This window comes from Macaca thibetana, chromosome 3 (genome assembly GCF_024542745.1).
Source record: "Macaca thibetana thibetana isolate TM-01 chromosome 3, ASM2454274v1, whole genome shotgun sequence".
In the NCBI taxonomy this organism is placed as follows: domain Eukaryota; kingdom Metazoa; phylum Chordata; class Mammalia; order Primates; family Cercopithecidae; genus Macaca; species Macaca thibetana.
This window is the reverse complement of record NC_065580.1, coordinates 147,882,597-147,908,462: the sequence shown is the minus strand read 5'-3', so window position 1 is coordinate 147,908,462 and position 25,866 is coordinate 147,882,597. Positions and strand designations below refer to the sequence as shown.

General features: G+C 48.8%; 1 protein-coding gene across 3 annotated transcripts in view; it reads right to left on the bottom strand.

Annotated features, from left to right (window-relative positions):
- Positions 1–884: 884 nt before the first annotated feature.
- The window catches only part of CHST12 (carbohydrate sulfotransferase 12), a 515,718-nt gene continuing 490,736 nt past the window's right edge, over positions 885–25,866 (bottom strand). For all 3 annotated transcript variants that reach the window (XM_050784254.1, XM_050784255.1, XM_050784253.1), the window contains one exon: positions 885–2,383. In XM_050784254.1, the coding sequence (XP_050640211.1) occupies positions 1,062–2,306 (1,245 nt within the window). In that variant the 5' untranslated portion in view covers positions 2,307–2,383 and the 3' untranslated portion in view covers positions 885–1,061. The remainder of the gene's footprint in view (positions 2,384–25,866) is intronic.

Sequence of the window (25,866 nt, the reverse complement as noted above, 5' to 3'; positions counted from 1 at the left end):
AAGTGATCCTCCTCAGCCTCCTGAGTAGCTAGGTTTACAGATGTGTGCCACCACGCCCTTTTTTTGTAGAGATGAGGTCCTTGCTACCTTGCCCAAGCTGCTCTTGAACTTCTGGGCTCAAGTGATCTTCCCACCCCAGCCTCCCAAAGTGCCAGGACTGCAGGCATGAGCCACCGTGCCCAGCCTTAACAGCCATAATGTGTTCATTAATATTTATTTATATATTTATTTATTTATTTTGAGAAGGAGTCTCACTCTGTCACCCAGGCTAGAGTGCAGTGTCGTGATCTCAGCTCACTGCAGCCTCTCCATCCTGGGTTCAAGCAATCTTTCCACCTCACAACTCCCGAGTAGCTGGGACTACAGGTGCATACCACCACGCCGGACTAATTTTTTTTTTTTTTTGTATTTTTAGTAGAAACAGGGTTTCACCATGTTGGCCAGGTCTCAAATTCCTGACGTCAAGCGATCTTCCTGCCTGCGCCTCCCAAAGTGCTACAATTACCTGCCTGAATCACCCACCCGGCCTCAACAGCCATAATATAAACTAGACACTAATGGGAACAGCTGGAGTTAGAACTCCTGCTTCTGTAACTGACCGGTTTACCTCTGACTTGACTTCAAACAGGAAACCCCGAAGATTGACCTTTTCAAGTACAACACTTAACTTTCCCTCTGGAAGGATTCGTCAGCTACCGTTTTAAAAATAGACAAGTTCGGCCTGACTTCAAGTGCAGGCCCCGCCCTCCTCCTGAGTGGCCAGAGCCCTGGAGGCAGCTCCCACAGCCTCAGCATCCCCTCCCGGCGCCCACGTGCTCAGACAGAAACCACAGGAGCTGGCGGGCGGGCAGAGGGGAGATTTTACTCCAGCATTCCCTTCCACGTTTCGTATTAAATATCTGAAATATATTAATCTTAAAAAACAATATCGACACAGTACTCAATGGATAGAGGCAGTGGAGTAAACAAGAAGCCCAGATTGCAACATCGTAGGCCATAAAAAAACTGGAGTGCGACTGCGGCAGGTTCCGGGCACGCGGGGAAGGGCGCTGCGGAAGCTTTCAGTCTCGGAGGAGGTTTTCGGGCTTGGGGTAGCCGAAGAGAACAAAGTCGGCCTCGTAGAGTTTGTACAGCTGCTGCCTCCAGGCCAGGGGGATCTTGGCGAACCAGTCCTCCTCCCAGCTGCTGGCGGTCCTGTTCCGGTAGCTCGGGGGGAAGCGGAGGTGCCGGTCCACCTGGAGCAGCTGCAGCAGCTGCGCGGCGTCCTCGTCCAGCGTCTCCAGCTTCCCCACGAAGTCGTAGTCGATCTGGCACGGGTGGCAGAGGCGGTACACCTGCCGCCAGTGCTCGTTGAAGGGCGCCAGCTTCTCTGTGTGCGGGTCCAGCAGGTACTGGATGAAGTTGGCGAAGGACACCTTGAGGCCGGCGCGGAAGGCCTCGCGCGCCGAGGCGGGCAGGCTGGTGTGGTTGGCGTACAGCCGCAGCATGGGCACGGCGAACTTGCGGTAGAACTCCTCGTTCTCCAGCTCGAACTTGCTGCGGAAGGCGGAGATGAGGCGCACGAAGGGGTCGCGCACGAAGAGGAACTTGGTGTACTTCTTGAGCTTGACCTTCATGAGGTGGCGGGAGAGCTTCCCGTAGCGGCGCCAGAACTTGTTGAAGGTCAGGTGCGCGCTGGCGTTGTGCACATGCTCACGGGGGATGCGCAGCGGGTCGCGGTAGGGCACGCCGCGGTGCAGCAGGCTCCCGCTCAGCACGATCATCACACGCTTCCAGTTGGTGCAGGCCACCTTGGGCACGTAGCAGTAGATGGCGCCGTGCCGGTCGTCCACGATCAGGTGGCTCAGCTCCGAGTTGGGGATGTCGTCGAACGCGCGCTCCTTGGTGGGGAAGGCCAGGCTGGAGTTGGCGCAGAAGCCCCGCAGCACGCTCCTCCGCTCCGCCTGCTGCCGGCCCTGGTCGGGGCTGCGCCGGGCGTCGCGCGGGGACCAGTCGTAGCCTCTCACGCTCTCCTCCATGCTCCCCGGCGCGGGCGGCTGCTCCGTCTCCTTTCTGGGAAGGTCGCTCTGCTTCACGCTGGCACCGAGAAACTTGTCCAGAAACTCGTCGACGTCGGAGTCGGCCGTGAGCTCCCTGTCCCTGTCCGGCCCGGGCGTGGGCAGCGGCGGCCCGGCGTGCGGCCTGGAGAAGGACGTGTGCAGGTAGAAGTGCGCGGCGCCCGCGCTGTCCCAGTACACGATGATCAGCAGGATCATGAACGCCGACCCCAGCACCAGCCACAGCCGGAACAGCCGGGCCTTGGTCATCCTGCCCCGGGTGGGCCGGGCCCTCTCCGGGCCTCTCACTTCAGCTTCCTGCAGAGCCGGGGCATCCTGCTGGGAACCTGCAGAGGCAGTGACGCACTAGTTAATGACTGAGGTGTCCTGGGGCTCCTACTCCTGCCTTCTCATCGGTGGGGGACTCCGAGCTCCTGATATCAGGAGCACTGATATCAGCTCGCCCTCCAGAGGGGCTGGAGGCTGAGGTCAGCAGTGCAGGGAGTCTACACATCCATGTGGCCGAGCACCAATAATGACCCTGGACGCCAAGGCTCAGGTGCTTCCCTGGCTGGCAGTACTCCACACGGGCTGACACTCACCACCACTGGGAAAGTAATGCTGCTCACAACTCCCAAGGAGAGGACGCCTCTCAGGGAGTGGAGACCAGCTCCAGGTGTGAGCCCCCCTGGACTCTGCCCTCTGCAACTCTTTCCAAGGCTTTTTTTTTTTTTTTTTTTTTTTTTTTTTTTTTGAGACAGAGTCTCGCTCTGTGGCCCAGGCTGGAGTGCAGCGGCGTGATCTCAGCTCACTGCAAGCTCCACCTCCCAGGTTCACGCCATTCTCCTGTCAAGGTTGATTTTAATCTTCGAATCCATCTCCTTTTCCTATAATAAACCATAACCACAAGAGTAACTGCGATCAGGGAGCTCTGTAATCTTTCCAGCAAATCATCAAACCCGACAGTGGTCTCAGGGACGCCTGCATTTGCTATTGGTTTCATAAGTAAGAGGGGTCTTGGGAACCGTTCCTTAACTTCACAGTGACCCAACAACAGGAAAATTGTTTTGGCAACACCCACTTTACTTAAGTCGAATGCCAATGGAAAAACTGCACCCCACAGCTTTATCAGGGCCACGCTGAGAGCTGACCTTCCACACCACCCTGGCTTCCCAAAAGTAGGTGGCACATTCCCGTTCCCCTGCCAGGCACCAGGGGGTTTTGGTGGGGCTGAGGAGGGGGCTGATCCCCCTTCCTCTGCCCATGGAAGTAGAGGTGCTTCCTCTGTCCGTCCCACCAGGGTACTGTCAGTGTGGTCCTGCAGGGAGCTAAGCCTTGACCCCACCTGGCATCCACAAGGTGGAAGGAGATGGTGTGAGGCAGGGGAGTCCACACTCTGACTCCCTCTCCCCTGGCCAGGTCAGGGCCCAGTGGGAGGTGAACTCCAACTCTACCCCACCCCTACCTGGCACCCATGACATGGCGTGAGGTGGTTAGAGGAGGGGCAAGTTGGCCCTCTACTTTCTCACCTCCTCTCTCCTGGGAATGGAAAACATTAATCATGCAAACATTAATGAAATGAAAGCAGGAGTGGCTATCTTTAATACCAGATGAAGCAAACTTCAGAAGGAAGGAAACTACTAGAGACAAAGGGACATTACATAATGACATAATAATCCCAAACGTGTATGCACCAAACAACAGAGCCTCGGCCGGGCACAGTGGCTCAAGCCTGTAATCCCAGCACTTTGGGAGGCTGAGACGGGCGGATCACGAGGTCAGGAGATCGAGACCATCCTGGCTAACATGGTGAAAACCTGTCTCTACTAAAAAATACAAAAAAACTAGCCAGGCGAGGTGGCGGCGGGGTGCCTGTAGTCCCACCTACTCGGGAGGCTGAGGCAGGAGAATGGCATAAACCCAGGAGGCAGAGTTTGCAGTGAGCCGAGATCTGGCCACTGCACTCCAGCATGGGCGACAGAGCGAGACTCCATCTCAAAAAACACAAAACAACAACAACAAAAAAAAAACAGAGCTTCAAAATACAAAAAGCAAAAATCGATAGAGCTAAAGAATAGACAAATCCACAGTTATGGCTGGAGACTTCAACACTTCACTCTTGATAACTGCAAAACTACTAGGCAGAAAATCAGCAAGGATACAGAAGAAGTCAACACCAGCAACCAACAGGGCCTAACCGACATACGTGGAACACTCACCTACAAGAGAACATAGTTTTTTCTAAGTGTCCACAAAACATTCACCATGGCAGACCAAACCTCAACTAATTTAAAAGAATTGAAATCTTGACAGGGCACAGTGGCTCACACCTATAATCCCAGCACTTCAGGAGGCTGAGGCAGGTGGATCACTTGAGATCAGGAGTTGGAGACCAGCCTGGCCAACATGGTGAAACCCTGTCTGTACTAAAAATACAAAATTTAGGCTGGGTGCGGTGGCTCATGCCTGTAATCCCAGCACTTTGGGAGGCTGAGGCAGGTGGATCACCCGAGGTCAGGAGTTCAAGACCAGCCTGGCCAACATGGTGAAACCCCGTCTCTACAAAAAAAAAAAAAAAAAAAAAAAAAAATTAGCTGGGCATGGTGGCAGGTGCCTGTAATCCCAGCTACTCAGGAGACTGAGGCAGGAGAATCGCTTGAACCCAGGAGGCAAAGGTTGCAGAGAGCCGAGATTGCACCACTGCACTCCAGCCTGGGTGACTGAGCGAGACTCCATCTCAAAAAAAAATGAAAATAAAAATGAATAAATAAATAAAAATAAAAGAATTGAAATATTTCAAGAGTTTTCTAGCTATAAAGGAATAAAACTAGAAATCAGTAACAGAAAAGACAACAGGAAAATCCACAAACACAAATTCCTGGAAAATAAATGACACACTTCTAAATAATGGCAAAGGAAAAATTTAAAGTACATAGAACAGAATGAGGATGAAAATACAACATATGTTACAGTCACTGTGGTGCCAAGAGCATTAGAAAGCAGAAGAGGCCGGGCACGGTAGCTCTCATCTGTAATCCTAGCACTTTGGGAAGCAGAGGCGAGAGGATGCCTTGAGCCCAGGAGTCCAAGACCAGCCTGAGCAACATGGCAAAACCCCATCTCTATAAAAAATGCAAAAATCTGCCACGCATGGTGGCGTGTACCTGTAGTCCTAGCTACTCTGGAAGCTGAGGCAGGAGGATCACTTGAGCCCAGGAGGTCAAGGCTGCAGTGAGCTGAGATCGTGCCACTGCCCTCCAGCCTTGGTCTTGGCAAGACCAAGACCCTGTCTCAAAAGAAAAAAAAAAAAAAAAAAAAAAAAAACCAACCCACCAACAAAAAAAACCCACGAATTATCTTTATCAAGAACAAGACAAGGAATGAAATTATAGATCCTGCAGCCATTGAAAGGATAAGGAACTACTACAAACAATTTTATGCCCACAAATTTAGCAACTTAGATGAAACAGACCAATTCCTTGACAACCACAAACTACCAAAATGAATAATCCTATACTAATTAAAGAAACTAAATTTGTAATGTAAAAGCGCCTTAAAAAGAAATCTCTGGGCCCAGATGGTTTCACTGAAGAATTCTATCAAACACTCAAAGAATAACAACATCAATTTTATACAATCTCTTACAGAAAGGAGAAGAGAGGACACGTCCAACTCATCATTCTAATACCCAAACCAGTGAAAACCAGTACCAAAAAAAAAAAAAAAAAAAAAAAAAAAAGATGCTGGGCGCAGTGGCTCCCGCTTGTAATCCTAACACTTTGGGAGGCCGAGGCAGGTGGAACGCCTGAAGTCAAGGAGTTCAAGACCAGCCTGGCCAACATGGCAAAACTCCGTCTTGTAGGGAGACCCCCTGAAACTATTGCTACGGAATAAAAGATGAAATGCCCCTGATTATTGTAAATACAAAATTGCATGCAGGACTGTGTAAAGACAATGCCAGGCTGGGCTGCCAGAATGAGCCAACAGCATGTGATTTGCTTCCCCCTGCAGAGAGCCTATGAACAGACGTGCAGTCAGGGAGGTTTCACATCACCAAGACTCCTATCCCAGAAAAGCAGATGTTCATAGCTCTGGGAATGGATGCGACCCTTGAGGGGAGCCTATAAACGGACGTGTGTCCATATGGATGAGATAAATGCCCTCATCTTGCCATGGCTCTTCTAGGCCTCTTTAGGGTTAAGGCATACTCCCTTCTGAGAATTTCTGGTCTAAGCTGTTGTCTAGCTTCATGTGCTGTTTCTATGGATTGTTGGTAACCAGCTTTTGCTGCAACTGTTACTGCTGATTAATATCTTGCTAATCATAGGCTATGGAAAGACTGTGTTTCTGTTTTAAGGCTCTGTTAGAAATTACTGATGCACACACTATATTGTAAATTCTTATCTCTTTATACTGTACTTCTGCATACAGCTGTTACGTTAAAGAATTGGTTCATCCCCATGTGACCATCTCACCTCATAATCAAATGACCCTAAATCCCTCACTAACCTACCCCCGCCCTCACTACACTTAATAATAAAGGCTGGTATGTCCAGTGCATTGTTGGCACCGTGCGACCAGAAGGTGGTGACCCCCCTGGACCCAGCTTTCACTATCTTGTGTCTGTTATTTCTCAACCTGCTGATCTGCCTGGGAACAAAGAAAGAGCCCCGTTGCACTGCGGGCTGCTGGCCAGATCCTGCAATGCCGTCTCTACTAAAACATACAAAAAATTAGCTGGGCGTGGTGATGGATGCCTGTAATCCCAGCTACTCGGGAGGCTGAGGCAGGAAAATCGCTTGAACCCGGGAGGTGGAGCTTGCAGTGAGCCGAGATCGTGCCACTGCACTCCAGCCTGGGCGACGGAGCGAGACTCCGTCTCAAAAAAAAAAAAAAAAAAAAAAAAAGAGAAAGCTACAGGCCAGTATCACTTATGAACTTGGATGCAAAAATGCTCAAAATATTAATACACCAAATCCAGCAGTGTATAAAAAGAACCATGACATAGTGGCTCACGCCTGTAATCCCAACACTTTGGGAAGCTGAGGCAGGCAGATCACGAGGTCAGGAGATGGAAACACGGTGAAACTCCGCCTCTACTAAAAATACAAAAAATTAGCTGGGTGTGGTGGTGGGCTCCTGTAGTCCCAGCTACTGGGGAGGCTGAGGCAGGAGAATCACTGGAATCCAGGAGGTGGCGGTTGCAGTGAGCCAAGATCGTGCCACTGCACTCCAGCCTGGGTAACAGAGTGAGACTCTGTCTCAAAAAACAAACAAACAAAAAAGAATCATGGCATGACCAAGTAGGCTGTGCAAGAATGGCTCAACATTCAAAAATCAACCATGCAATCTATCATATTAACAAGCTAAAAAATAAACTCCTACAGGAAGCAACAACAAAACCCATATCCATTCACTATGAACACTCTCAGCAAACTTAGAAAGGAGGATATCCTCAACTTGATAGGGCATCTACAGAACCCTACAGCTTTACCCTTTTTCTGTCATCTCTGTGCGGGGGGTGGAATGGGAGGCCCAAACTGTGTTGAACTTTTTGTCCTCAAACAAATGTGTTAACTTTTTTTTTTTTTCTCCGAGACAGAGCCTTGCTCTGTCGCCTAAGCTGGAGTACAGTGGCACAATCACAGCTCAATGCAGCCTTGACCTCCTGGGTTCAAGTGATCCTCCCTCTCAGCCTTCCAAGTAGCTGGGACTACAGGAGCCCACCACCACGCCCAGCTAATTTTTAAAAATTTTTTACAGAGCTGTGGTCTCACCATGTTACCCTGGCTGGTCTTGAACTCCTGGGCTCAAGCAGTCTGGCCACCTCAGCCTCGCAAAGTGCTAAGACTTTCTTAAACTGAGTATTTTTTCATTTGTATGTCTCTCTCTCTCATTTTTTTTTCTTTTGTGAGACAGAATCTTGCTCTGTCACCCAGGCTGGAGTGCAGTGGCACGATCTCAGCTCACTGCAACCTCCGCCTCCCGGGTTCACGCCATTCTCCTGCGTCAGCCTCCTGAGCAGATGGGATGACAGGTGCCCTCCCTGACACCTGGCCAATTTTTGTATTTTTAGTAGAGACGGGGCTTCACCATGTTGACCAGGCTGGTCTCGAACTCCTGACCTCAAGTGATTCACCTGCCTCAGCCTCCTAAGTGCTGGGATTGCAGGCGTGAGCCACCGCGCCTGGCCTGTATGTCTCTCCTATCATTCTTGTATGTTACATTTTTTAATATTAGCAACAATCTGCGTGAAAACAAAAACAAACAAAAAAAAACCTCACAGCTAACCTCATATTTAAGGGTGCAAAAGGGAGTACCTTACCTCTAAGACCATGACAAGGCGAGGACGTCTGTCTACCTGCCCCTGCCTCATCATCAGTAGACACCTACTCATCCCCAGCTCAGCAAAGCCTTTCCCAACTGGTCAGATCCCAGACTATGCAGTCTCCGTCGATCCCGTCGGTAACTGTGTACTTATTTGGGGTGTGCATTTTTAATTAGTCCCACTCTCGCTCACACAGCCGGGGAGGGTGGGCTCCGTCTGGTTGTGCTCACCACATGCAGGCACGTGGTAGGGTGCAGTCAATACTGGGTGAATGTCAGGCTCAGAGGCCCCCATCACATCAGCCTGGCTCTGAAGCCCCTTGTGACCAAGCCCCTGATGTTCCATGCCAGGAACTCTCCTGGGGTATCCCTGGGCCACCTTCCTGCCTTGGCTTCTTGCTAAGGACGTTGGTTCCATTACAGAAATGAGTCCCAGCCTCTGAATATTTGTCCCCACAGCCAGCTGTGCTCTTCTCACTGCCAGTCCCTCTGCACAGTGCCCATCTACCTACTTCCATCCTGGACTACACAGGTCCCCAGAGAGGCCCCGCTGATCGAGGGAACCCCGTGGTCCCCAGCCTGTCTCTCCCTCCAGCCTCCTGCCTTCTGCCAGGCCCTTCCCCCAGAGGGTCTAACCCCTGACCCCGGGCACCTCTGCCGCCGCCACCAGAGTGTAGGCTCCTCCAGAATCTGCATTCAGAAGATAACAGCCTGGAAAGACAAAAAGTAAAGCTGAAGATAAATAAGAGATGGAAAGGTATACTGGGAGAAGTGGTAGGTTCTCCACCCAAAAACACAAAGATCAAATAGACAGGATGGGAGAAGACCTGCAAGTTGGATACAACAGGAAAAAGGGACAAGCAGTGCTATTTTGCATTTGAACACACACACAACTGCAGATGTGGGCCCCCTGCACCTGCCCCGTGTGTGGGCCTTACAGGTGACTCACCACCTGTGCGCACAACGCTCCTGAGCCCTCAGCCACATCCAGAAACAATGGCGGCCACAGGGCATGGATCCCCAGAGGCACCCGCCTCTGCCAGAGGCCAGATCCTGTCTCTTTCTTTCTAGATGTTTGAGCAGGGGCATCTCATAGCCCCGTTCATGGGTGGAGGGTAAAAGGTGAACATAAAATGCATCCATGTTCACTGGCTGTGACCTGGCAGTCTGGGGTTTCTGGAAGAGCCCAACAGTCTGGACCCCTCTCTCCTGACACTCACCCTTGTCTGCACTGTGGTTGTGTCCACACCTGTCTTCACCCACATGCTGACTAAGCGCAGTCCTCACTGGGGTGGGGGATTTTGTTTGTTTTTTTGAGACGGAGTCTTGCTCTTGTTGTCCAGGCTGGAGGGCAGTGGCACAATCTCGGCTCACTGCAACCTCCGCCTCCCGGGTTCCAGTGATTCTCCTGCCTCAGCCTCCTGAGTAGCTGGGATTACAGGCATGTGCCACCATGCCCGGCTAATTTTTGTATTTTTAGCAGAGATGGGGTTTCACCATGTTGGCCAGGCTGGTCTTGAACTCCTGACCTCAGGAGATCCGCCTGCCTTGGCCTCCCAAAGTGCTGGGATTACAGGCGTGAGCCACCACGCCCGGCCTGGAGCAGGGTCTTACCTTCTCTTCCCACTCCTCCACGGGGGCACCCTGATTACAGCAGGCTCTAGCCAGCGCTCAGTGTCTCTTTTCCCATAGCACCTTATGGAAGGGGAACGCTGGGGGAGCTGGGGTTGCTCAGGACGAGGAGCATTTCTGTTGGTGCCTCCAACTCTTGAAGGGCTGTCACAGAGGAGCGGAGCAGGCTTGTCCTCTGCAGCTTCAGAAGACAACTCTCGGACACCAGGGTCAGCCCAGTGAACCAACAGATACGCTAATGAGTTAAGTGGCCAAAACCCATAGTGAGATCTCTATTCCTGGGCACATCCCAGCACAAACAGGCGGATTGCCCCTGGGAGTCTTCTAGGGCAGAGTCTCGCACTGGGGGACCCTCTTGGACTTCTCCCAGCGTTAGCTTCTTGGAGTTTATATGCCTCACACGCACTGGACTGGACTTTAAAAGACACTGGGCCTGGCCCTTCACAGATTCTCATTAAATGAACCTCAAAGTTCATGAGGTTGAAATGCAGCTGCACTCTCCATCCACCTCTGCAACTTCTGTGGACTCTTAATTCATGTTCTTTCTTTATATTCTTTAGAGTCAGGGTCTCACCCTGTTGCCCAAACTACAGTGCAGTGGCATGATCATGGCTCACTGCAGCCCCAACTTCCTGGCTTGTCCCAAGAAGCTGGGGCCATGGGTGCACACCACCACACCTGGCTCATTTTAAAAATTCTTTTGTAGAGACAGGATCTCCCTATGTTGCCCAGGCTGCTCTTGAACTCCTGGGATCAGGTGATCTTCCCACCACAGCCTTCCAAAGTGTCAGGATTACAGGCGTGAGCCATTGTGCCCAGCCTTTGTTAATCAATTAATTTTGAAATACAGTCTTGCGCTGTTGCCCGGGCTGGAGAGCAGTGCTGCAATCTTGGCTCACTGCAGCCTTGACCTCCCAGGAACCTCAGTTCCCCAAGTAGCTGGGACCATAGGCGTGTGCCACCTTGCCCAGCTAATTTTTGTATTTTGGGTAGAGACGGTGTCTTGCCATGTTGCCCAGGCTGGTTTTGAACTCCTGGGCTCACGTGATTTACCTGCCTCTGCTTCTGGCATGAGCCGCCGCGCCTGGCTTCTTAATTCATGTTTTCAATGGCAAGAGTAATAAGGTAAGTCATAGTGAAAAGGTCGGTGCACAGAGGGTGGTGGGCTTCCACATGAAAGGGGCTGGCATGATTCTCAGACAGAGAAAAGGATGCCCTCTGCCTACTGCCCCCTTCACCCAGTGCTTCCTGGACCCGATGAAGGCAGAGAAGCCCAGCATCCAGCAGACTCCAACCTGGAGGGGCAGATCACGCCTCCTCCCGCCCTGCGGCCTGCAGTGCACCAGCGTCACGCACAGCTAATACATGTGTCAAACCTGAGACAGGCAATGACCCGCTACAGAAATCACGAAAACACGAGGATCAGAGGGCCTGCTGCTATCTCTCCATGGCCCCCGCCGCATTCCCCGCCTGCCCTCCCGGTGTGTTCAGGGTGTGAGTGGGACGAGAACAAGCAGGCCTGTACCAGCTTTCAGTACCCTCTGAACGGTTAGAACCACACGACGTTACAGCCTATTTTTTTACCTTTTGTTTTTTATTTTTTTTGAGACGGAGTCTTGTTCTGTCGCCCAGGCTGGACTGCAGTGGTGAGACCTTGGCTCAGTACAGCCTGTACCTCCCAGGTTCAAGGGATTCTCAGGCCTCAGCCTCCCAAATAGCTGGAACCACAGGCACGCATCATGCCCGGCTAATTTTTATATTTTTAGTAGAGAGGGGCTTTCTCCATGTTGGCCAGGCTGGTCTCGAACTCCTGGCCTCGAGCGATCCAAGTGCCTCGGCCTCCCAAAGTGCTGGAATGACAGGCATGAACCACTGCAGCCTTTTTTTTTTTTTTTTTGAGACAGAGTCTCGCTCTGTCGCCCAGGCTGGAGTGCAGTGGCCGGATCTCAGCTCACTGCAAGCTCCGCCTCCTGGGTTCACGCCATTCTCCTGCCTCAGCCTCCCGAGTAGCTGGGACTTACAGGCGCCCGCCACCTCGCCCGGCTAGTTTTTTGTATTTTTTAGTAGAGACGGGGTTTCACCGTGTTAGCCAGGATGGTCTCGATCTCCTGACCTTGTGATCTGCCCATCTCGGCCTCCCAAAGTGCTGGGATTACAGGCTTGAGCCACCACGCCCAGCCCCTGCAGCCTATTTTTAAAACTAGATCCTAAGTACCTGTGCTGTCCAAGTTTTCAGGACCACCCCTCTCAAGGATGTGTAACAGTCAACAGTTTCTTGAGATGACAGTGAATGAAACCACATTAAAAAAAAAAAAAAAAAGGTTTTCTGAAGGCTAAGAAAGTAGCAAAGTGGGGCCGCACACTGTGGCTCTCGCCTGTAATCCCAGCACTTTGGGAAGCCAAGGCAGGCGGATCACAAAGTCAAGAGATCGAGACCAGCCTGGCCAACATGGTGAAACCCCATCTCTACTAAAAATACAAAAATTAGCTGGGTGTGGTGGCGCGTGCCTGTGGTCCCAGCTACAGGAGAGGCCTCAGCCTCTCTGTACGCAGGAGAATCACCTGAACCCGGGAGTCGGAGGATGCAGTGAGCCGAGATCACACCACTGTACTCCAGCCTGGTGACGGAGCAACACTCCATCTAAAAAAAAGAGGCCGGGGGCAGTGGCTCACGCTTGTAATCCCAGCACTTTGGGAGGCTGAGGCGGGTGGATCACCTGAGGTCGGGAGTTTGAGACCAGCCTAACCAACATGGTGAAACCGTCTCTACTAAAAATACAAAATTAGCTGGGCGTGGTGGCGCATGCCTGTAATCCCAGCTACTCCGGAGGCTGAGGCAGAAGAATCACTTGAACAAGGGAGGCGGAGGGTGCAGTGAGCCGAGATCGTGCCATTGCACTCCAGCCTGGGCGACAAGAGAGAAATTCCATCTAAAAGAAAGAAAAGAAAGAAAAGAAAGAAAGAAAAGAAAGAAAGAAAGAAAAAGAAAAGAAAAGAAAAGAAAAGAGAAAAGAAAAGAAAGAGAAAGTAGCAAAGGGGAAAAGTTAACATGTCAAACAATTTGAGAGGGAAGTTGCCAATTAAGATGAAGACTAACGAGGAGAGTGAAGCTTCAGGACGCTCAGTCACATCGCTGACATAGGCAGACGCCAGAGGCCAGGGATGCTGCCGCCGTCCACGAATTCTGTACGTAAGAACTAGATAAGGGCGTTACTGAGCCAGCCTAACCACTTCTGCTTATTTTTCAGCCAAGAAGCATTACATACACACAACCGATGCCAGCGACTACATCATTTTATAAAACCTATGACTGGCCGGGTATGGCTCACGCCTGTAATCCCAGCACTTTGGGAGGCCGAGGCGGGCGGATCACGAGGTCAGGAGATCGAGACCACCCTGGCTAACACGTCTCTACTAAAAAAATACAAAAAATTAGCCGGGCGCAGTGGCAGGTGCCTGTAGTCCCAGCTACTCGGGAGGCTGAGGCAGGAGAATGGCGTGAACCCGGGAGGCGGAGCTTGCAGTGAGCAGAGATCGCGCCAGTGCACTCCAGCCTGGGCCACAGAGCCAGACTTCATCTCAAAAAAAAAAAAAAAAAAAAAAAAAAACTATGACTTTTTATTGATAACTTAATAAGACTTCAGTTTAATTACAAGGAAAATATTTTAGGATTATAACTATATATTAATAATATATTTTTGGGCCAGGTATGGTGGCTCATGCCTGTAATCCCAGCACTTTGGGAGACTGAGCAGGAAGAACTGCCCAGGAGTTTAAGACCAGCCTGGGCAACATAGCAAGACCCTATCTCTATAAAAAATGTTTTAAAAGGCTGGGTGCAGTGGCTTATGCCTGTAATCCTCGCACTTTGGGAGGCCGAGGTGGGCAGATCACTTGAGGTCAGGAGTTTGAGACCAGCCTGGCCAACATGGCAAAACCCGTCTCCACTATAAATATAAAAATTAGCCTGGTGTGGTGGCGCACACTTGTAATCCCAGCTTCTTGACAGGCTGAGATGGAAGGATTATTTGAACCTGGCAGGTGGAGGTTGCAGTGAGCCAAGATTGCGCCATTGCACTCCAGCCTGGGCAACAGAGCGAGACTCCATCTCAAAAGAAAAAAAAAGTAAAAAAAAAAAAACCAAAAAATTAGCCAGGCATGATAGTGTGTGCCTGTAGCCTGAGCTACTTAGGAGGCTGAGGTGAGAGGATTGCTTGAGTCCAAGAGTTTGAGGCTGCAGTGAGCTATGATGTTGCCACTGCACCCCAGCCTGGGAAACACACTAAGATGCTTCTCTACAAAAAAATGTAAAAAAAAAAAAAAAAAAAAGAAAAAGAAAAAGAATTAGCGGGACATGGTGGTGTGCACTTATAGTCCCAGCTAGTCAGGAGGCTGAGGTAAGAGGATCGCTTGAGCCCAGGAGGTGGAGGTTGCAGTGAGCTGTGATGGCACTACTGCACTCCAGCCTGGGGAACAGAGTGAGACCCCGTCTCAAAAAAAAAAATTAACACAGAATTATAATATCAAATTACCATATGAGGGGCCGGGTGTGATGACTCACGCCTGTAATCCCAGCTACTCAAGAAGGCTGAGGCAGAATTGCTTGAACCCAGGAGGCGGAGGTTTCACTGAGCTGAGATTGTACCACTGCACTCCAGCCTTGGCGACAGAGTGAGACTCTGTCTTAAAAACTATTAACAAAATAAAATTACCATATGATACAGCATTTCCACTTCTGTGTACATACCCAAAATAACTGAAAGCAAGGTTGTTGTTCTTTTCCTGAGACAGGGTCTCACTGTGTTGTCCAGGCTGGGGTGCAGTGGTGCCATCAAACCTCACTGCAGCCTTGAACTCCTGGGCTCAAGCAGCCTCCTGAGTCGCTGAGACTATAGGTGGTTGCCACCATGCCCAGCTAATTTTTTGTAGAGACAGCATCTTGCTATGTTGCCCAGGGTGGTCTTGAATTCCTGGCCTCAAGTGATCCTCCCACCTTGGCCCCCCAAAGTGCTGGGATGACAGGCATGAGCCACAGGACCCAACTTACAGGGTCTTGAAGAGATGCTTCACCCCCATGTCCACAGCAGCATCATTCACAATAGCCAAAAGGTGGAAGGAACCCAAGTGTTCGTGAACAGATGAACAGACAAGCAAACTGTGGTCAACCCATGTAGTGGAATATTACTCAGCCTTCCAAAGAAAGGAAATTCTGACATATGCTACAACATGGATGAACCCTGAAGACATTATGCTCAGTGAAATAAGCCAGAAACAAAAGGACCAATATTTCAAGATTCCACTTATATGAGGTTTCCAGGGCAGTTAAATTCCTAGAGACAGAAAGTAGAATGGTAGTTGTGGGGGCAGGGGAGGGGGGGATGGGAAGCTTGTGTTCAATGCGTACAGAGTTTTAGTTCTGCAAGATGAAGAGTTCTGGGGATGGATGGTGATGATTGCTGCAGAGCGACGTGAATGTGCTTAACACCACCAAACTGCATGCTTAAAAATGGTTACAATGGTAATTTTTGTATTTAAAAAAATTTTTTTTTGAGACGGAGTTTTGCTCTTGTTGCCCAGGATGGAGTGCAGAGATGATCTCGGCTCACTGTAACTTCCGCTTCCTGGGTTCAAGTGATTCTCCTGCCTCAGCCTCCCGAGAAGCTGGGATTACAGGCGCCCACCAACACACCCGGCTAATTTTTGTATTCTTAGTAGAGACGGGTCTCACCATGTTGGCCAGGCTGGTCTTGGACTCCTGACCTCAGGGGATCCACCCACCTTGGCCTCTCAAAGTGCTGGGATTACAGGCGTGAGCCACTATGCCCGGCCATTTTTTTTTTTTTTTTTTTTTTTTTTTTGAGACAGGGTTTCACTCTGTCATTCAGACTGGAGTGCAGTGGTGTGATCTTGGCTCACTGCAACCTCCCCACTCAAGTGATCCTCCCACTTCAGCCTCCTGAGAAGCTGGGGTTACAGGTGTGCACCACCATGCTTGGCTAATTTTTGTATTTTTAGTAGAGATGGGGTTTCATCATATTGACCAGGATGGTCTTGAACTCCTGGGCTCAAGTGATCCACCTGCCTCGGCCTCCCAAAGTGATGGGAATAAAGGCATGAGCCACTGCGTCCAGCCAAGCTTTAACTTTAAAATCCCAGCACTTTGGGAGGCCGAGACGGGCGGATCACGAGGTCAGGAGATCGAGACCATCCTGGCTAACACGGTGAAACCCCGTCTCTACTAAAAAAAAAAATACAAAAATCTAGCCGGGCGAGGTGGCGGGCGCCTGTAGTCCCAGCTACTCGGGAGGCTGAGGCAGGAGAATGGCGTAAACCCAGGAGGCGGAGCTTGCAGTGAGCTGAGATCCGGCCACTGCACTCCAGCCTGGGCGACAGAGCGAGACTCCGTCTCAAAAAAAAAAAAAAAAAAAAAAAAAAAAAAAAAAAAAAAAAAAAAAAAGCTGGTTTGGACAACCAGACATGGTGGTTCATGCCTGTGATCTCAGCACTTTGGGAAGCCAAGGCAGGGGGACTGCTTGAGCCAAGGGGCTCAAGACCAGCCTGGTCCACACAGTGAGACCTCATCTCTACAAATAATTTTTAAAATTAGCTGGGCATGATGGCACACACCTGTGGTCCCAGCTACTCTGGAGGCTTAAGTGGGAACATGGCTTGAACCCAGGAGGTCAAGGCTGCAGTAAGCTATGATTGTGCCACCGTACTCCAGCCTGGGTGGCAAGGTGAGACCGCATCTCAAAAAACAAAACCACAGAACAACAGCTTGGACATACCGGAATGTCTGGCCGGGTGACTGACGCGGCTCCGGTCTGAAGCCCACGTGACTCTTGCTACCTTCTGGGCACGAGAGAAGCATTCAGGGAATAGTCTGATAGAACCACTGGGCTGAGCACTGTGGTCACGATCCCACCTGTTTCCAAAACACATCACGGGCAACACTGAACCCATAAAGTAATTTTTCATTAAAAAGAAATAGGACATGATTTCCAAATGCAAATCTCCCACTCTTTCCACAAAAAGCCCCCCGTGATTTGAAGCAGAGCACGCAGAGGCATCTCAGATGAACAGACGTATAACTCGCCTGCCGCACACCAACTGTGGGCTCCTGCCTCCAGCAGGGGAACCCACAGAGCCAAGTTTCACCGAGAAGCATCGTCCGCCAGGAAACTGCAGGGGTTGGGGGTGCTTTTCCGCAGGGGCTGTGTCAGATGCCCTCATAAATGGCACTGAAAATTATTAGGTTAGGTTTAAAGGCAAACACTGCGGTTAGGCTGACAGAGCTGCGTCTTAGCTCCGGGTGGGGCTGTTAAATGTTTCTCTGCTCACACACAACATGCAGGGCGTGAAGCCAGGGGCAGACTCTGCAGCCCCAGGGAGCAAGCCCATGCCGGCTGCCCACACAAGGCCACTGGTCCAATCACGCCCTTCTTGCTAACTGTGGGCAAAACACTGGGGAAAGAAAAGGCAGCTGGCAGCAGACAGCTGTGGCCTTAGCTTGCTGGTATTCAGCCGTGTGTCACCCTGACGCGACCACGGCCATCCTTGCTCTGGAAGATGCTGCCACGTGGCCAGACCTGTATTAAGTGCCCCAGAAGGGCATTTTCCACATTTTTACAGCAGAACTGACATTATCATACAAAAAGGTCACGTAATACATGGCTAATTTTACGTGTCAACTGGACTGGACCAGGGGGTACCCAGATATTTGGTTAAGCATACTCTGAGTGTGTCTGTGGGCGTGTTTCTGGAGGAGAGTAACATCCAAATGGGTGGACTGAGATATCAGATGCCCTTCCAGTATGAGAGGGCCTCAACCAGTCCACTGAAGACCCATGTACAACAGAAAGGTGGAATAAGGCCAGGCGTCGTGGCTCATGCCTATAATCCCAGCACTTTGGGAGGCCAAGGCAGGCGGATCAGTTGAGGTCAGGAGTTCGAGACCAGCCTGGCCAACATAGTGAAACCCCATCTCTACTAAAAATACAAAAATTAGCTGGGCCTGGTGGCACATGCCTGTAATCCCAGCTACACAGGAGGCTAAGGCAGGAGAATAGCTTGAACCTGGGAGGTCGAGGTTGCAGTGAGCTAAGATTGCACCAGTGTACTCCAGCCTGGACAACACTGCGAGACTCCATCACCAAAAAAAAAAAAAAAAAAAAATTAGACATGGTGACACATGCCTGTAATCCCAGCTACTCAGGAGGCTGAGGCAGGAGAATCGCTTGAACCCAGGAAGCAGAGGTTGCAGTGAGCTGAGATTGCGCCACTGCACTCCAGCCTGGCCAACAGAGCGAGACTCTGCTTCAAAAAAAAAAAAAAAAAAGGTAGAGTAAGAAAATCAACTGTCTCTGCCTGCCTGTCTTTGAGCTGGGACACTGGTCTTCCGCCTTTGGACTCCATCTCAGACTGGAGTTATACCATTGGCTCTCCAGGGTCTGAATTTCTCAGCCTCCGTAATCGTGTGAGCCAATTCCTTATCATCAATCTCTTTGTGTACACATTGCAAAAGGAAAATAAAATCTCAGGACCCCAAATTCACCAAGCTAAAGGGAAAGTTATGCTTAGCAACCAAGTCATGCAAAAACAAAACAAAACAAAACAAAAACACTACCTTCTTTTCTTTCCCAGATAAAGTAATTTACACGCTTATTTATCGCATGCAAAATGCAGATTTACTGTGCGGAGAAGAAGGCGTATGTGACTCTGCCCCACTCCCTTCTTTTCACGTGTAAAATGTAGATTCAGTGAATGGTACTCAAGGCCTCACAAAAATGTGACCACTGGCCTCAGTGCCTACACCACCTCCTTTTTTTCCCCTCTTCCCCTCCTGCCTACTTCTTCCTCTTTAAATGCTGAAGTTCCCAAAACTCTCTATGGAAAAAGCATATCCTACGATGACTTGTTTCTTTCTTAACCTTGGCAAAATACACCTAGAAATCGACTGAGATCTGTTTCTGTTTCCACACCAGCTAACACAACATCCATTCTGCAGCCCGTGGATCAAGGAGTAATTTTGACTTTCAGGTCTTATTACTAAAGGAATACATTTTGTAAGGCTAAAGCTGCCATCCATAGCGATTCCTCTGCAGGATCTGGGCAAGGTAAACTGAAAACCTGGAAAGGATTCACCATTCTAATGTCTTTAAGAACATTCGGGATTCGCAGGAGGAGATCAAAATAGCAACATTAATAGGAGTTTGAAGAAGTTGATTCCAGTCCTCATGGATGACTCTGAGGAGTTCAAGACTCCAGTGCAGGAAGTAACAGCAGATGTGGTGGAAATAGCAAGACAAGTAGAATTAGAAGTGGAGCCTGAAGATGTGGCTGAATCATTGCTATCTCATGTTCAAAGCTGAACGGATGAAGAGTTGCTTCTTACGAAGACAAAAAGAAGCAGTTTCTTGAGAAGGAATCTACTCTGAGAAAAGACGCTGTGAACTCTGCTGAGATGACCATAAAAGACTTAGAATATTCCATAGACTCAGATGAAAACGCAGTGGCAAGGTTTGAGAAGATTAAATATTATCAGACAGCATCATGTGCTACAGGAAAACCTTTTGTAAGAGTCAATAAATGCAGCACACTTCATTGCTGTCTTAAGAAATTGCCACAGCCACTCCAGCCTTCAGCAACCACCACCCTGATCAATCAGCAGCTATCAACATCAAGATAGGATCCTCCACCAGCAAAACGACTGCCACTCGCTAAAGGCTCAGATAATTGTTAGCATTTTTTAGCAGTATTTTAAAATTAAGGTATGTACATTGTTTCTTAGACATAATGCTACTGCACACTTAACAGACTACAGTACAGTGTAAACATAACTTTTTTTTTTTTTTTTTGAGGTGGAGTTTCGCTCTTGTCATCCGGGTTGGGATGCAGTGGCACGATCGTGGCTCACTGCAACCTCCGCCTCCGGGGTTCAAGTGATTCTCCTGCCTCAGCCTCCTGAGTAGCTGGGATTACAGGTGCCCACCACTATGCCTGGCTAATTTTTTGTATTTTTAGTAGAAATGGGGGTTTCATCATGTTGGCCGGGCTGGTCTTGAACTCCTGACCTCAGGTGATCCACCCTCCTTGGCCTCCCAAAAGTGCAGGGAGTGAGGCGTGAGCCACCGCACCCGGCCAAACATAATTTTTATATGTACCGGGAAATGCAAAAACTTTGTTGACTCGCTTTACTGTGGTATTCACTTGATTGTGGTGGTCCGGAACTGAACCTGCAACATCTCTAAAGTATGTCTATAGAGATAAATGAGACGGCATAAAGTCCCGAAAGAGATCCACATGTATGTGGCTATTTTCAAAAGGTGGCAAAGTAATTCAATAAGGAATAAACAGTCTTTTCAACAAATGGTGCTGAAACAACTGGATATCTGTATGAAAAAGAATGAACCTCAACCCTACGCCTCACACAAAAATTAACTCACAATGGATCACGGCCTTACATATAAACACTAAAACTAAAACGTTCAGAGGAAAACAGGAAAAAATCTCCATGACTTTGGAGAAGTCAAAGATTTGTTGGGATACCAAAAGCACGAATTATGAGAGAAAAATGTGGTAAACTGGACTTCATCAAAATTTAAAACTTAGGATCTTCAAATTTTACCATTAAAGAGAGTCAAGGCCAGGCACGGTGGCTCACACCTGTAATCCCAGCACTTTGGGAGGCCGAGAAGGGTGGATCACCTGACGTCAGGAGTTCAAGACCAGCCTGGCCAACATGGCGAAACCCCGTCTCCACTAAAATTACAAAATTAGCTGGGCGTGGTGGCAGGTGCCTGTAATCCCAGCTACTCGGGAGGCTCAGGCAAGAGAATTGCTTGAACCCAGGAGGTGGAGGTTGCAGTGAACCAAGATCACGCCTCCAGCCTGGGTGGCAAGACCAAAACTCCATCTCAGAGAGGCAAAAAAAAAGAAAAAGAAAAAAAGAAAGTAAAAGACAGACCATAGGCTGGAAGAAAATATTCCCAATATGTAAATCTAACAAAGTGCCTATATCCAGAATACATAAAGAACTCTTACAACTGAAAATACAATAAACCCAACTAAAAAATGAGCAAAAAAATTGAGCAGACATTTCACAAAAGAAGTACAGATAGTCAGATAGCACACAGGAAAGTGCTCAACATCACCGGTCATCAAAGAAATGCAAATTAATATGAGATACTTGGCCGGGCTCGGTGGCTCACGCCTGTAATCCCAGCACTTTGGGAGGCTGAGGCGGGTGGATCACCTGAGGTCAGGAGTTCGAGACCAGCCTGGCCAACATAGTGAAACCCCATCTCTACTAAAAATACAAAAATTAGCTGGGTGTGGTGGCGGGTGCCTGTGATCCCAGCTACTCGGGAGGCTGAGGCAGGAGAATCACTTGAACCCAGGAGGTAGAGGTTGCAGTGAGCCAATATCGCACCATTGCACTCCAGCCTGGGTGACAAGAGCAAGACTGTCTCAAAAAAAAAAAAAAAAAAAAAAAAAAAAAAGCTAAAACCTGAAAACAACCCCAATGTCCATCAGCAAGTGAGTGTGCAAAGGGTGAATGGCTGATTCATGGGTGAATGCCACAGGTCGCACCCTGAAAAAGGAGCCAGACGTAGAAGACTGCATGTTCAATGGTTCCATTTATATGATGCTTAAAAGAGGCCAAAATTCTGATGAAAATCATAGACTGCAAAGGAGTACCAGGAAACTCGGGGCAACGGAAATGCTCTACTGTTTGATTGCAGAGGTAGGTATAAGGTGCACATGTTTGGCCACGTTCCTCAAACTGCATACTTAAAATGGGTATGTTTTATTGCATGTAAATCATACCTCAATACATCTGATTTAAAGTTAAAAAGAAAATGTTTGTGGCTTTATGAAGCTGATCTCCAGAGGCTAACACTTCTCTCTCTAATAGGAATGCAACGGTCTGGCTCTCACCAATTTCCACAATACAGAAGAAAACACCAGTGCAGAGCTCCGCGCAGACACGGACGGACGGGGAGGAAGAGGGAAGGGATACCGGGACCAAGTCCGGCCTCTGCTGAGTGGCCTGGGCCAAGTCATTTTTATGTCTGACTGTCAGTCCATCTACAAAAGAAGAACAAACTAGGCCTTTCTGCTAACCAGAGCTACTGAGAGTACAAAAACAAGAAAATACAGCTAAGTGTTCCATAAAATAGTAAAGCACTTTCTTTAGACTCTGCCCCTGGCCTTACTTAGCTCTGTCTTCATCAGGCCCTCAAATATTTGTTACACAAATATGTGTTATTTTTATTATTACTCATGCTTTCTACCAAGAGCCAGTTATCAATAGTAAAAAAAAAAAAAAAAAAAAAAACACACACACAAAAACAAAAAAACAAAAAAACTGTCTATGTGCAAATTGATTTTTAAATAACAATACCAATAGCTAACATGTTGTCAAAAGTGATGTTCTAAGGGCTTTGCACATATTACTTTGTTTAATCCTCACATGAACTGGGATGAAATGGGGACAAAAAATTAACAGAATACATAGCCTACCCATTCCTCATACTATTCTTATGAGGCATGATTATAACAAGCTCAGCCTGCCTACGACAAACAGACCTAAAATCACTCATGGCATACTCCTCCGTAAGTCATACAGCCTTAGTCATTATAGCTTCCCTCATTCAAACCCCCTGAAGCTTCACTGGCGCAATTATCCTTATAATCGCCCATGGACTCACTTCATCCACACTATTTTGCCCAGCAAACTCAAACTATGAACGAACTCATAGCCGCATCATAATACTCTCCCGAGGGCTCCAAACTCTACTTCCATTAATAGCCTTCTGGTGGTTTACAGCAAATCTTACCAATCTTGCCTTACCCCCTACTGTCAACCTCATAGGTTGCACAAGTCTACAAGAGCTAGCAGTGTTCAGAGCAGGCATGGGAACTCACGCTGTTGTTGGAGAGCCCCCCTTCCTTGCCACTCTGCTCTGCTGGCCTCTACGGTGTATGTTTATGCAGAATTGGTAGGTTTCACTAGACAGTCAAATTTCTATTTCCTTTATTGCTGAGGGAAGTAACTTCTTCGTGTCCAAATAACCAAGCTCTAGAGCACTAAATCGAGTGACATGACCTTCATTAAGAAGTCCAAGAACGTTTCAAGTTTATTTATTTATGCTACTGGCACGAAGACCAGAAACTACCTACTTCTCATCCAGCTTTACAGATGTTATATAAGGCAAATAATTCACTGCAGTTCCCATCGCTGGAGTCAACACAAATGTGGAAAGTTTCTGTTACTGGGGTCAATATTTGCTCTCTGCATGTCCTGGGATGCCTGGAACTTACACACAGTGGTGCTTCATTAAAACCCCCATCGGAAGACACATTTTCACGTGGTACCTCCAGGAACCACGTGAAATTTATGGTTTATTTGCTTATAAAATTACTTCATTTGTGTTCAGTTAACTACATCTGACGGTATATCCAAATAAAAATATGTAATAAATGGTCACATTGATGAGAACGGAATGTTAATTTATATCCCAGGAAACCTGAATGAAAATCGAGCCCAAACTTAGCCTTTGAAGTAAAGTAACTTCCCAGCAGAGCTGGTCCTAGGGCACAGAGGCCATCAGCTACGTCAGCACTTCCCAAGTAGACAGGAAATCCACGCACGTATACCAGTCCAATATTCCCAAACTGGGTTTCAAGTTCTTAGAAGACAGGGATCATATCTCATGTACCTTCTGTATTCCTCATAAGGTTCAAGTATTTGTTGCATGATATTTGACTCTAGAATACAAATGATAACTCATTTGACTCAACTGACTTAAGAGTTAAGTCGGCTGGGCGCAGTGGCTCAAGCCTGTAATCCCAGCACTTTGGGAGGCCGAGATGGGCGGATCACGAGGTCAGGAGATCGAGGCCATCCTGGCTAACACAGTGAAACCCCATCTCTACTAAAAAAAATACAAAAAACTAGCTGGGTGACGTGGCGGGCGCCTGTAGTCCCAGCTACTCGGGAGGCTGAGGCAGGAGAATGGCATAAACCCGGGAGGCGGAGCTTGCAGTGAGCTGAGATCCGGCCACTGCACTCCAGCCTGGGCGACAGAGCCAGACTCCGTCTCAAAAAAAAAAAAAAAAAAAAAAAAGAGTTAAGTCAATTCTTGGCCAGGCGCAGTGGTTCACTCCTGTAATCCCAGCACTTTGGGAAGTCAAGCTGGGTGGATCACCTGAGGTCAGGAGACCAGCCTGGCCAACATGGCAAAACCCCGTCTCCACAAAATACAAAAACTAGCTGGGTGTGGCAGCTGGTGCCTATCATCCCAGCAACTTGAGAGACTGAGGCAGACAGAATTGCTTGAACCCAGGAGGTGGAAGTTGCAGTGAGTCAACATTGCCCCACTGCACTCCAGACTGGGCAACAGAGCGAGACGCCATCTCAAAAAAAAAAAAAAAAAACAGAGTTAAGTCAACTCAAAGAAATTTTTTCAGAAGAAAATGATAATAAATCTCACTATGATCGTAAGAACCTGCTTAGGGCTTTACATGCAAAATATATCCAGGCTCAGGCCAGGTGCAGTGGCTGACACCTGTAATCCCAACGCTTTAGGTGGCCAAGGCAGGATAATTGTTTGAGACCAAGAGTTCAAGATCAGATTGCGCAACACAGCAAGAAGCCGTCTGTATAAAAATTTAAAAATTAGCCAGGTATGGTAGTGTACACCTGTAGTCCCAGCTACTCAGGAGGCTGAGGTCAGAGGATCTCTTGAGCCCAGGAGGCTAAGGCTGCAGTGAACTATGATCACACCACTGTACTCCAGCCCTCCAGCCTGGGTGACAGAGTGAGATCTCATCTCAAAATTTAAAAATAAATAAAGTTAACAAGTATCCAGGCTCTAACCTGTCAAGTCCCCTCTGCCCCACCTACACCCCACCCTGCCCCAATCACCATCAGCTCTCACCTGCGTTATTGCAACAGCCTCCAAACCGGTCTCCCTGCTTCTGCTCTCAGGCCCACAGAATCCATTTTCAACCCCAAAGCCCTGGTTATTCTGTTAAAAGTTGGATCACGTCATCTCTGATCACTGGAGTCCAGTGGCTTCCTATCTCGAGTTCTTCCAATGGCCCGTGATGGGGACTCCACTGATCTCCTCTCCCGTCACAGTACCCCTTGGCGACCCTCTCCAGCCTCAACAGTCTCCTTGCCGTTCATTCACCGCATCCAGCAGGCTCCTGCTGCTGGGCCTCTGCATCACCGTCCCTCAGCTGGGGAATCCCAGGGCAGTCCCACACTTCCTTCAGATCTCTGCTCGACATTCACCTCCTCAGCAAAGCCTTCCCTAACCACCCTGAGAAAGTAGGTCCTGGCCTCTACCCTGCACTCCCCAGTTCCATACCCTGGTTTTCTTCATAGCAGCATTTATCTCATCCCTACCTGAAATCATGTATTTATTATTTTTAGAGTAGTGTCTCACCTCTACCCTGCACTCCCCAGCCCCATACCCTGGTTTTCTTCCTAGCAGCATTTATCCCATCCCTACCTCACATCGTGTATTTATTAGTTTTAGAGTAGTATCTCACCTCTACCCTGCACTCCCCAGCCCCATACCCTGGTTTTCTTCCTAGCAGCATTTATCCCATCCCTACCTCACATCGTGTATTTATTAGTTTTAGAGTAGTGTCTTGCCTCTACCCTGCACTTCGCAGCCCCATACCCTGGTTTTCTTCATAGCAGCATTTATCCCATCCCTACCTCACATCGTGTATTTATTAGTTTTAGAGTAGTGTCTCGCTGTGTCACCCAGGCTGGAGTGCAGGGGCACAATCGCAGAATCCCTGAACTGCTGGGCTCAAGTGATCCTCCTGCCTCAGCCTCCCAAAGTGTCAG